Here is a 13,243-nt window from a genome sequence, read left to right as displayed (position 1 = left end):
AGCCTACCGAGACTGAATCATGATGAAACAAATTTTAAACAGACTTGTTACTAGTAGAGAGACTAAATCAGTCATCAAAAACCCTCCGAACAAACAAAAGCCCAGGACCAGATGGCTTCACTAATGAATTCTACCAAACATTAAAAACAAAAAATCCTTCTAAAACTCTTTGAAAAAAAAAAAGAAGAGAGTACACTTCCAAACTCATTTTTACAAGACCAGAATTATCCTGATACCAGAACCAGACAAGGACACCTAAGAAAAGAAAATTATGTCCTTGATGAACACAGATGGAAAAATCCTTAACAAAATATTAGCAAACTGAGTTCTACAATACATTAAAAGGATCATACACCATGGTCAACTGGGGTGTATTTATGGATGCAAGGATGGTTCAACACCCACAAATCAATGTGATACACCACATTTTTAAAGTGAAGAATAAAAATCATAAGATCATCTTAATAGATGTAGAAAAAGCATTTGACAAAATTCAGTATCCATTTATGATTAAAAAAAAAAAACTCTCAAAATGGGTATGGAGGGAACTTACCTGAACATAATAAAGGCCATATACGACAAGTTCACAGCTAACATCATACTCAATAGTGAAAAGCTTAAAGCTTTTCCTCTAAAATCAGGAATAAGACAAGGATGCCCACCCTAGACACTTTTATTCGAAATAGTATTAGAAGTCCAAGCCAGAGCACTTAGGCAAGAGAAAGAAATAAAAGGCATCCAAATCAGAAAGGAGAAGTAAAACTGTCACTATTTGCAAGTGATGTGATGTTATATACAGAAAACCCTAAAGACTCCACCAACAAACTGTTAGAACTAATAAACTAATTCAGTGAAGTTGCAGGGTATAAAATCAGTATACAAAAAAATCTGTTTTTATTCTATACATTAATAATGAACTATCTATCAGAAAGAAATTAAGAAAACAAATACCTTATGATCTCACCTATATGTTGAATCTAAACAAAACAAAACAAAAAATGACCTGATAGACAGAGAACAGATTGGTGGTTGCCAGAGGATGGGGAAGGGGAAATGGATAAAATGGGTGAAGTTTGTCCAAAAGTACAAAAAAAAAAAAAAAAAGGTGTATCCATATATATTGAGACATAGATATATGCTTAAATGGGAAAAAAAAAGTAGCAGAAAATTTATACACTGTAATCTTATTTTTATTAACAGAGAGAATGAGAGAGACTCTTTCTATTGTGTGTATTATGAACGTGAAGAGATACACCTAAAACTGTTAATAAGGGCTACTTTGAGATAGTCTCTCTACTCAAATCCATATAGGTTCCAATGTCAACGCATAAAAGTATCCAACAACAAAAATTAAAAGCAAGCAGATAAACCCAAAGCTTAATAACTAAAGTAGAAAAAGTGAAGAATTACATTTTCTAAAATATTAAGTAATGCAAATAAATAAAGCAAAGCCATAAAAAACTCTTCTCCAGAATAAGAAATGCCAGATGCTAAAAAAAAGATTTTTTTAAATTTTAGGAAGAATGACTTGTAATTTCAGTATTATAAACTACTTTAAAATATTGGTGGAAAGAGAAAAACAGTGAATGTTCCAGTACATAATGTGTAAAATCCAATTTTTAAAAAACAAGAACAGAATGGACGACAGAGCAAGAAAAAGTTACTAACTTGGAAAAGACTCAGAGACTTACACTGTTCACTCTAAGTAGTCCAATGCCAGAGGAGGTTATAAATATGAAAATTCAGAGGCAACAATGTAATACAACAGGGCTAGCAAAAAAGTGGTTCTTGTGCTGCTGCTTCTCCCCACCCCACCTACCCCATCCACTCCCAAGACAGCTGTCACTAATGCATCCCAGCAGCCTTCCTCTGAGCCAAGATAAAGCTTCAGACGTTTCCTTAACCAAGTACCTTGGGCAGCCTCTGACAGTGGCCAGTGTACCTCTACCAAATGCTGGTAGTTGCAGTATAGGATGAAAATAACTTGTTACTTCTTCATTAGGAGAGGATCCAAGGTAAAAATTCATAGCTTGAAAACAGAAAAGGCACACGGTTTCTTTAGAAGGTTTAACATTCAAGAGAAAGACTCTTAAATATATGCTTATTAAATCCCTGAACTTTAGAAATAATGATGGTCTCAAGTAACTAAAGAAAAGAGAGAAATAACATTTCAGGCCATCACAAATAAGAATAGTTTGAGATCATCCTATCAAGGTGCTGAAAACAATTCTTAAATCCACAGAACCTGCAGAAATTTTCCAGTGGGCAACCTCATCTTCAAAGAATTACCCAAGGGATATTTGACTTGGATAGGCTACAGCTACCAAAAAATAAAATAAATAATAAGCTTGTAGGGGAACCACTGATGAATGGAGAAGTTCAATTCGTTTGTATGGCAGCCCTTAAAAATGAGAAAAGACGTTTTAAACATGTTTCAAATGTCAGTTCTATCAGTCCTCGAATGGCTGTGGAGAGTGTATTAGGTGAATCCAATAACAGAAAACGTATTTCCCATTAGGGAATCCGAAGTTGTTCTTCAAGATAAAAATATAAATTTAGACTAATAAAATGATTAGATTGTTTTTTGCCTTTAAGTATTAAAGGGTAATGTCATTGCATATAAGGACCATTGATTTTAAAGCACATCAGTATAAATACCACTGGGAGAGAGAGAAAGCACTTCAATTAAACTATTGCCCAGTGCTTGCTTCTTGCCTAGAATGTTCATATCCTACTTTTTGAAATTGTTCTTGTAGGCTTATTGAGACATGGAAGTGACCCCACTATGAAGAGCTATGACCAAGTTCACGCTCGTGGAAGCAGTGACAACTCTTACAATACCTTCCACCTGGCTGTCCGCAGTTGTAGGGTGCCATCAATTTTAAGACAGCATGATTTCAGGGATGTTACAATGTGAAAAGATGTGTGCCTTAGAACTGATGAATTGGATACCAGATTAGTTACCTTGCAGGTGGGTTTAAAAGGAAGGAACATGCTTAAGACAGAGAAATACGACTCACCAGGACACATATTGTACTGCAGGAGTGTTCACAACCCCTTGAATAAGGACTTGACCACTGCCCAGGGGAAGCATGGAAGCCTTCCAGTCAGGGCACAGAAATGTCCTTGGAGAAGAAGGCAGAAGTGACAAGAAGAGGGAAAAAACCCCAAATGAGGAGGAAGAGCCTAAATAGGACAAGCTGCGTTAAATGCCCCCCTTCTGTGGTCCTGGGATCTTACAATTTGGAGATTCAGTACACAATCACAAGGTTTTCACAATATATCCTGGTGCCACCAGTGCCGCCATCAGACGGTGGGGAGAGCGGTGTCCGTCACATACGAGGTGCTCCGTATGTGTCTGGCGAGCAAGGGAGTGACTGTGTGCGTGCATGAGTTAGGGCTGTCCATGGCAAAGATCACAGCTGTTCTCTTTTCCCTTGTCACCCCCAGAGAAACTTGAGAGTGAGAAGCTGAACGTGGCTGAGGTCACCCAGTCAGAGATTGCTCAGAAGCAAAAGCTGCAGACTGTCCTGGAGAAGATCAACGAAACCCTGAAGCTTCCTCCCAGGAGCATCAAGTGGAATGTAGACTGTGAGTTTTGCAAGGGAAAGCGGGGCCATTAATGACACCTGCGGCCCCTGCCGTGGGGTTCCCCCAGGCCAGGCAGCCACATCATGAGCTAGGCGGCCCGGGTGGGTGCAAACCCATTTATCTCTGAGCGACGTATGCCTTTCCTTAGAAAGAAAGCTATTGGGGACAATAGCACAATGTCCGAGTCTAGTGTTCCTTTTTTGTAAAAGGCTTTCTGTAGAAAACTCATGTGAGATTGGAAGGGGAAGGAAGCTCCGATCCATTGAGCTACTTCTGAGTCTCAGCACAACCTTCCGGGAAAGCTCTTGTCTCCAGCTTGCAGAGGCTCTCGGAAGCAGAGATCCCTAGTTCGTGCAGCTGAGAAGCGGGGAGCAAGGACTTGGCTCTGTTCCAGCACCCAAGCCCTTCCTCCCACCCCCTTACTGTCCAGAGGGAGCAAAGGTGCAGCTGAGAGCGTAGGCACTGGAACAGGATTGGAAAATTCAGATTTTCACACTAGCATAGCCCAAGGATCTCAGAAAGTATAAACTGTTCATTCTTTTGTTGCCTCAAGGGTCTGGCTGTCTAATGTGGGCTTAAATGAGTCCCTATCAGAGTCAACATGAATTCAGTAGAATTTGGGGAATCCGGTAGCAACAACATATTTCCCATAGGAAACCCAAAGTTGTTATTTGTAATAGATAAAAATATGAATTTAGGTGAGTACAATGACTTAGATTGTGGTTTTTTGCCTTTAAGTATTAAGGGGTTAAGTACTAGAATTTACTGCATCTGATGTATGCAACTTAAAATGGACATCTCTTCCTTCCTACCCCTGCAAAAAGAAAAAAAAGCCTTTTAAACTTCAGAAAGAAAAGGGAATCTTCACCTCTCCAAGTTAGAGACCCAGCAACTGCCAGTGGCAGTCTCTTCAGTGGTTCCTAACACCCAACAAGGGAGGCGAGACGCCAAGTACCTCCTTCAGCATAATTACGTCTTTGCTTGCCCAGCGTGATAAGCTGCCTCGCACAGCTTCCCAGCCTTTGCTGGGAACAGGGCATCCTCTGCTGAGCAGAGGAGATACCTGAGGGCAGGACGAGGGGAGGCCACGACCCTTGGCCTTAGATGCTGTCCCGCGTCCCAGGGATGTTAATAGTATTCAGCAGGAGAAGGCAAAGTGGGGCTGATTACTAGATTGGGAAATGTATCTGCATTTTAGAAATCCATAATCGTCATAAGCATTCAAGTCCTCTAATGAAGACCCCTGCTTGGTTTTGTTTTATCCTATTTCCCACTCCTTTGAATATGGACCACCTCTATGTATCCCTCCAAAACAGAACAAAACACCTTTTCACTTACCATGGAACGCACTTTGGGAAAGACTGAAATAGAAGATGGGAGTTTTTTTGCCTTTTTTTTTGTTAGGCTTCTTTTTTTTTTTTTTAGAGCAGTTTCAGGTTTACAGCAGAACTGAGCAGAAAGTAGAGTTCCCACATAGCCCTCCCCACCCACACGTATATACTCCCCTACCCTCAACATACCTCATCAGTGTGACATATTTGGTACAATCAATGAACCAACATGGACACATTGAATTTTTAAAGCCATATCAAAACCATTGTCTTCAGTGGCTTTGAATGATTTGTTTTGGGTTCACATTCACTTTCATTTCTTGTAGGGAGATGTGTATGAGTGAAATAATCATTCATCTGACCACTCTTATCTGGCTCTTCATTTTTTGCCATCACTGTCCACATCAATGCATATGTTTCATACTTTCACTTGATGAAGGCACACAAACTCATTTTGTTATTCTCCCTTAATGTTACATCACGCACATCTGTATTTGCATGTGGCCCTGGTAGTTATAATTTTTGATAGGTGCTCTGTTTCCTGGGGTAGATATCCCATAGTTAACTTAAACCGTGTGTTGACATTAATCCTTTTTTAGGGTGTTTTCCAGCTTATTGCTAATATCAGATAGTGTCAAGTTGAATGTTAAGTTGTGTCTCTTTTTGGCTTCTCTCGAATTATTCTCGTCAAATATATTTCCAGAACTGAGAGGACTTATCCTAGGTCAGAGGGAATAATTATCTCAGTGGCTTGCTCCCTGCAATGCCTCGGGACTTCAAGCAGCAGTGGTTCCTATCGTGAGGAATGTGGCAGGCATGACCCGACCCCTCCTCCCTCACTTATCTTCCCTGGCTGTTTCTGAGGACGTTGTGGCAACTTTCCACTCAGGAAGGGTGGTAGGGACAGCTGCTGAGTTCCCAAGGACCTTGATCCTGGGCCTTAGGGAGTTCTTCCTTTTCTCTTTTTTTTTAATTCACAACAAGAATTTCCATTATTGAAAATTTAGAAAATACTAATAAATTCAAAGAGATTTAAATAACATCTAACGTATTTATGGTGCTTACTGTATGCCTAATACTAATGTAAACACTTCACATATTTTGATCCTTGTAATCTTCACTCAGCCATCTATGGTAAGAACTCTCTGTCCCCATTTTACAGATGGGACAGTCAAGGCGTAGAGAGGTTAAGAAACAATGAATGTCAGCTTCCTGAGGGCAGGGATTTTTGTCTCTTTCCTACTGTGTCTCTAAAACCTGGAAGCATGACTGGCACATACTAAGCACAGTACTTTTTGCTAGAGGAGTGTCATTGACCAAGGTCACACGGGAGGTGAAGGGAGGAGCCAGGCATGAGACAGAGTCCGGCCTTCATGTGCTCCCCTTCTTGAGCTGCCCGTCAGATATAGGCACTGCCTTGTGGTGTGTTCCTTCAAGCTGTGTGTGTGTGTGTGTGTGTGTGTGTGTGTGTGTGTGTGTTTTAAGAAATAAGTATGCCAATAAGCAAAATGTGGTACATACTTTATACATAAAACATTTTCTATTGTTATGAAGGTGAGATCAACCTGAATATATTGTTTAGAAGAGGTATATCTTTACAGATCATCAACTATCCTTCCATATGTCACTTTTAATATTATGACAGTATGGATGGATCATAATTTACTTAACTAATGATAGATTTTTAAGGTTGTTTTCCATTTGTTCACTGATATCAATACAGCGTGATGAGTCTCTGCTCAATGACATAATTACTTCTTCTTTAGGATAAAGACCTCGCAGTGGTAGTTTAGGGCCAAAGAATTTTAAGGTCCTAACACATATTGTCAAACTGCCTCCCCTCAAAACTGCACCAGGTTTTGTTTCCACCACAGTTTGTGTTTGGAGGACTATTTCTGTCTCAGCAGCTCCTTTGAAACGGTTGCCAGCCCTAGAGCGTCACTGTTGGCACAGCGGCCGCGGTGGCCAGTTTCTACCGCGGAGTCTTGGGTCTCGGCCCTGCTCGCACTCTGCACGTTTCCCTCCCGACTTGAGTGGCCCTGTCTTCTGCCCGGCCTCAGGGAGAAAAGTCCTGGGAGATGTGCAGAGAGACGGCAATGATGAGAGTGCCCAGATATGCAGAGGTTGTTAGAGGTTTTGTTAATTGAAAAGATAACATGTCTTTATTCTAAAGAAACGTTTGAAATAGGGAGGGGAAAAAACTACTCTAGCATAACAGTTTTCCTTATTTTTTTGTATTCCTTTCCAAGTCTTGATCTCAAGTACATGCTTGTGTGTGTGTGCACGTATGTGTAGTTATATAAATGTATATGTATTTTTATATACCTATATATAAATATATGTGTATTTATATGTATGTAAATCCATAAATGTATATGTTTACATTATTTCCATTGTTTCTCTTTAACATTACATTATTAATATTTATAGTTGCATTGTCTTAACAGTGATTTTCAGTGCATGCAAACTATTCCACTATGTGGCTGTACCATAATTTATTGAAGCAGTGACTATTAAACCATGCTTGGCCTAACCTGGAGATTTGCAAGGAAAAACCCAGGCATTGTTGCGGAGAAGAGAAGCAGCTGTGAGCGGGCTGCAGGCAGGACTCAGGGACCAGAACGGCTGTACTTTTTTCATCAGTTTTGCCTAATGGCTTTTAGAACAAAGGGTTTTTCTCCTTAGTAACAAAAAAATATTTGAAACCCACTGGCCTAAACCATCCTCTTGCTGTTGGATATAAGTGTTTCCCAGATTTTTTAAAGATAACAATATAATATACAATAATTAGTATCTGTACACATAGCATGTATGTGTGTATGAGAGAGAGAGAGAGAAACTGTATAGAGATGTCCAGTCAGAACTCAGGCTCCAGTCTGCCTGACATCGTGCACTCCGTTCCATCAGTCTTCTTCCAACTACTGAGAAAACTACAACCCAGTAGTTGCCCAGCCTTCTCCAACACAGATGAGTTAACATCCAGCACATAGCTCAGTAGCTACAAAAGCCAGCTGGGTCGTGAGCATCCCCTCCCAGATGTTCCTCAAAGATCATTGTCTACGCTGTGTATGTCACTCAAAAGGGCAACAGAGCCCTTTAGATGTCTCTCATGCCTTCCTCCAGGGGTCTTAAAGCCCTGAAAAAAGGAAGGGATCCAGTGTTCCTGACTCATGTCCATTGACTGAGAGCTTGCATTGTGTAGAGCCTTGGGACAAGGGCAGTGGTGATAACCCCAAGAGTCCATAGTCAGAAGGGAAGGGAGAGGGGGTGCAAAGCAGGTGTGCTCATGGCTGTTGGAATAAACAAGAACATGGGGGTGGTGGAGGGCTGATCTGGGCTCAGAATTCAGCAGTTGCCGGGGTTCCGGTGGAAACCTTGGATTAGAGCAGAGAGACACTACCTTGCAACCCAGCAACAACATGGTCTACGAAGGAGATCCATGGGTGACACTGGCCAAGAACTGAGGGGCTCAGGGTGAGGCCTGGGATGACCAAGGGTGTCCCCGGACCCATGGAGGGGCTGGAAGGGGCATCGGGTATGGTACTGCTACATTAGAATATCTGCTTATATCTCCCTAGAACTTAGAAGATTCTCTAACTTTGCAATCATCCGTTATTTCAGCTGTTCATGCCAAGAGCCTGGTAGCCATCTTGCATCTGCTGGTTGCTCTCTCCCAATATTTCCGGGCACCAATCCGACTCCCGGACCACGTTTCCATCCAAGTGGTTGTGGTCCAGGTAAGTTGGAAACTACCACAAACATCTTGCGCCCTTAAAGGTATGGGAGCTAAGGCACACTGGGGAGCTTGCTAGAAAGGCAGCTGAATGAGTACTGAGTGTGTCTGGGTGTGCTCTCTGCTGGGAGGCATGTGCATGAGCTTTCTGATGCACGTGGGCTTATCCCTGGTGTGTGTGCAAAGGGTGGGAGAGCGGTGCTTGCTTATGGGACAGCCTTGTGTGGGGTGTGTGCCTGGGCTTCTCGTGCTTTTGTCAGGAGGCAGCCTGTGTGTGTATATTCGAGGGTGTGTGTAGTGGGAATCAGGAGGAAAGATGTGTCTGTGTGTGTCCCGTAAGCCATGTAGAATCATCGTTTTCTGGTTAAACAAACAATGCCCAGGTATTGAGAAGGGGCAGCTATCTGTGCATGTGGGGGCTTGTGTGCATGAGTGTTTGAGAGAGACCCCAGCTGGCTGTGCCCATATGGAGGGCAATGCTGCTTTTCACCTACCCGGAGAGGCACAGCCGGGATCTCAAGTCGTCTTTTCCAGATTGTTGGATGGAATTTCCATTCACACATGGCTGTGCAGTTTCCATGAGGAGTGACTGTCTCATTCTGCTCCTAACCCCATTAGACACTCAAATTCAATTTTATTTTCCAACTTCGTGCCTGTTGAGCAAAAGGGCATCATTTTGTTGGCTTGTTTCTGTTCTTTCCCAAATAAACATGCTGCGAGGCGGAATGTCCCTTGTAGCAGCCCCCCGGTTACCCAGCGTTATCCAGGGTTCTTCTGGCAGCGATGCCGGCGCTCGGTGAGGAGGAGCCCGGAGGGTGGGTAGGCTTTGCCTGGGCAGCCAGGCCAGTTTCCAGGATGAAAGGTCATTGGGCTGAGTTCTCAGGGATCAGAAGTTAATGCGAGGGGAGGAAGACATCAGGGTGCTGCTCAGTTGTGCCCTAATGAAGTATTTCTTCCAGTGCCTTCTGGTTACTGAACTTGCTGAACATCAAGGGGGTATAATAGGACTATGACACCTTGGCCCTGCCTGCCAGGAGGAGCAGCAGAGAGGGCTGTCAGAAGCCCCTTGTCACTGCAGACACGTGGTTCAGACACTAAGTGCAGCCAACTGGAAGGGACTAATTGGCCTCATTTATTGGGCTCTCAACTGCGTCAAGCACAGTGCTGAGCATTTTATAGATATGTGGCCAGCCCAGCGCATCCTGGTACAAGCATCTTCTTAGTGAATCCAAGCCACCTCTATTGTGTTATTTGTATCAATCAATACAAGTGTGGATCCATTTAGTTATATATTTTTAAACTCTTATTCAGGACTTGCTGCAGGGGCGAGGAGCGGGGGACACGGTGGTCACTGGGAGCCACGTCTCATGCCTTATTTTGAGCTCAGTTATGGGCCATCGGAAGGCTGCTGCTGGCTTAATTTCTCCTGTAGGCAGTTTTGTTAGCATGAGGGACAAAGGAGGACATGTTACAGAAAATGGCATCAATGCATGTCAAGTTTTATGGGGTATTTTGCCTTATCAAGTTAAACAGGCACAGAAGCAGGACACAGAATTGGCCATAAGACACTGACTGAACCGCAGGGAGAGCTCTTTAGGGAACAAACAATGGATGGAAGTGAACCAGGATGCTGTGTGAGGGGTCATTTAACCCAGATTTCTTTTCCATTCTGCCTAAAAGCATTTAATTCTGTGTGTAGTCAAAGATGAAGTTTCATGTCTGTGAATGGCCTCACAAAACAAGGACACAGATTCCATTAGCCCATGTGAAAAGTTTACGTATGTTGGAGCTGAATTTGGAGAAAGTCCTGGTTTATCCTCACTGGATCCGTTTTAAATGGTATTTTTATTTTTTCTCTTCCTTTTTTGCTTTGAGAGTCCATTCTTCTTAATCGAATCCAGATACACTCTTGGCCCTGACCCAGCTCTACCTTTCCTTCTGTCAAAGTACTTTGCAAGGATGCTCGTTTCTGTGGCTGTTGGGAATATGAGAAAAAGGTTCTGGAAGTTTGGGCAGGAGGGTCAAGAAAGCAGGTTTCAGCTGAAACACGAATGCTGGGAGGCTCCTTTTTGACATCTGAGCCTTTGTGGAAGATGAATTTGCTCTGACAGCCTCTTGCCACGCCTAGACCATCCTCCAAGTGTCTGGTAACTGGTTGTGTAGGGACCTGATCAAATGCATCTCCCTCCTCCTCCTCATCAGAAGGTCATCCTGACCCCAGCACTCCTTCCTCAGCTCCCATGCCCACACAATGAGGTTTCAACTCCAAAGCGGTGCTCAATTGACTAACAGCAGCCACCGTCCCTCCAAATGGCCTCCTGAACACACCTGTGCTCTCCTGACTCTGCTTTTTTCTTGGGCCATTCCTCCCACTGGAATGAGCTCTGCTCTGTGTCCAGCCAAATCCTAGGTGTCCTTTAAGTTCCAATTCCAGAACCTGGAGGGTCTCCCTGACCGCCCCCTCCTCCAAGCTGGAAGTGCCTGTTCCCTTCCTGCACTCAGCACTTCCTGTCTGCAACGGGCAACCGTGTAATTGACTATCCACGACACATTTGAGAGTGAAAGGCGGTCCAAGTCTAATAACCGAGCTGGGACATGAGGCATAACCCAGGAGGACTCTTTGGGGAAAACTGTTCTCGCATACCTGTTCATCTACCTCATTTTACTCTAAGTTCCTCAAGGTCAGAAAGTATGTCATATGTCCCATGATGTTTGCTCTAAGTGCAGCCCAGGGGCTTGTATATAGAAGGCACTGATCAATTAGAGAAGAAAGAGGATGAATTGATGGGAGGGGGTGGATAGATGATGGATGCGTGGGTGGATGTGTGGGTGAACCTCGAGGGTGCTTACCCTTTTCTCAAAGAGTAAGCTGGCTACCCAAGGACTGTACTACTTACTTAAAAGCTCCCCTATTTAAACATTGAAAAAACACTCTCCCTCTGTTTAAATTATCCAAGTTGGCCTCAGTTCCTCCACCCCAGCCCCACAGTTAAATGTGTTTCTCCGCTTCCCTCTGTGGCCCCAGCTGGAGGGCAGACACACCCTGGCCTTCATTTCCATTTGGTTTACTGTGGATTTCTCCAGGAGGCAAAGAGTTTGCTTCCAGCAGAAATGTCTTCCAATAAAGAAAGAAAAGATTCACCATCCAAGAAACAGCCAACTTATTTGGAATAAACAGTAATTGCACTTAAATATGAGTGGTACAGTCCAGTCCCAGGAAATCAGGGCCCTCGTTTCACTCCTAGCAGTCTGTCCTCTCTGGGTTCATTTCTTAAACGCCGGCGACTTTCTCAACATCAGGACTGCTGATCAGTTTTTTGTATTTTTCTAAAGCATATTTTTCTCTCCTCCTCCCAACCCTCTCCCCACCCCCGTTTTCAGAAACGAGAAGGAATCCTCCAGTCTCGGCAAATCCAAGAGGAAATAACTGGTAACACAGAGTATGTCAACACCATTGTTGCCAGCGATTCTGTAATGGAACACAGATGTTTCTCCAAAATTCATCCATTTGCTGATATTTAGTTTTCATTTATTGGGATTGCAAAAGGGATTAGACTTCAGCCAATGATTATAGTTTAGCCTTTTCCGTGCATTCAAAACATGCTTCTCAATGCTCAAGGTACAAACTTGGGTGGGGAAGTGGGGAGAGGGAATTAGCAGTGATTGAAAAATTCTAATTTTGTGGCACTCCAGGAAAAAGTGTGCCCAAAAAAGCCAACCAGCATGAAATCGTCATGCCATAAACACGGGGTTGAATTTAAATTGTTAACCTTCAAAAGGACGTTTTTCTTCCTTTGTTGAATCTGATTTATGTGGTCACATGCCATGACCTAGAAAGCCCCTCTCTACCTTGGGGTGGTGGATTGTTTGTTTTCCATTTACATTAAGAAATTGGAATATCAGAACGTGTAAGAGGTTTGTTATGGGAAAGGGGAGTCTTGTTCTGAAGCAGAAAGAGCAGGACGGTGTGCGTGGGTCTGAGATCCCTGGGCAGGCCTGAGCCCTGGCCGCCCGCAAAGTGGGGCAAAATTCATTTTTAGCATCTCCTGCTCCCTGACCTTTCCTCTATATTCCCCTGAACAAGAAGAGCAAAGTGGAAAGCGAAGGGACCTCTAAGCCAGCCTGGCTTGAGTTCAAATCCAAGTTCCGCCGCTTACTTGAGAGTGAGTCTCCTCTCCTCTCTGACCTCGGTTTCTTCACCTTTGAAGTGGGAGCATTTTCCTCACTCAGTCACTAGGAAAAGTGCTCCTTCCCCAGCCGAGGCTGGTGGGATCGAGGTGCTGCCTGTCTGGACCACGCTGTGCATGTGCCTTAAAAAGGCTCTGGGTCAGGCAGAGGTGTGGATACCCAGGTGATGGCCCGGCAGAGACCCCTGCACGTCACTCCAGAGGCCAGTCTTGGCAGCCGGTGGACAGCTGATATACAAGGGCCTCGATTCTGTGAGGAGTTCGGGAGAGAAGTGCCCAGGCTCAGGCCTGTTGGGAGGAGAGTTCCCCTCCGTCCTGCCCCACACCTCCCCTTCTCTATGCTGGGCTGGTCTGCGCCTGCTGTTTCCCCTTCCAGAAAAGAGGAAGATGTACTGAGAGGA

General features: G+C 43.7%; 1 protein-coding gene across 1 annotated transcript in view; it reads left to right on the top strand.

Annotated features, from left to right (window-relative positions):
- PARVA (parvin alpha) overlaps window positions 1–13,243 on the top strand; it is a 145,805-nt gene that overhangs the window by 109,565 nt on the left and 22,997 nt on the right. Inside the window, exons 5-7 of the mRNA XM_031460014.2 lie at window positions 3,451–3,591; window positions 8,544–8,659; window positions 12,037–12,095. Coding sequence (XP_031315874.1) covers window positions 3,451–3,591; window positions 8,544–8,659; window positions 12,037–12,095 — 316 coding nt within the window. The remainder of the gene's footprint in view (window positions 1–3,450; window positions 3,592–8,543; window positions 8,660–12,036; window positions 12,096–13,243) is intronic.

The sequence above is a fragment of the Camelus dromedarius genome, chromosome 12 (genome assembly GCF_036321535.1).
Source record: "Camelus dromedarius isolate mCamDro1 chromosome 12, mCamDro1.pat, whole genome shotgun sequence".
In the NCBI taxonomy this organism is placed as follows: domain Eukaryota; kingdom Metazoa; phylum Chordata; class Mammalia; order Artiodactyla; family Camelidae; genus Camelus; species Camelus dromedarius.
This window is presented reverse-complemented; position numbering and strand designations above follow the sequence as displayed.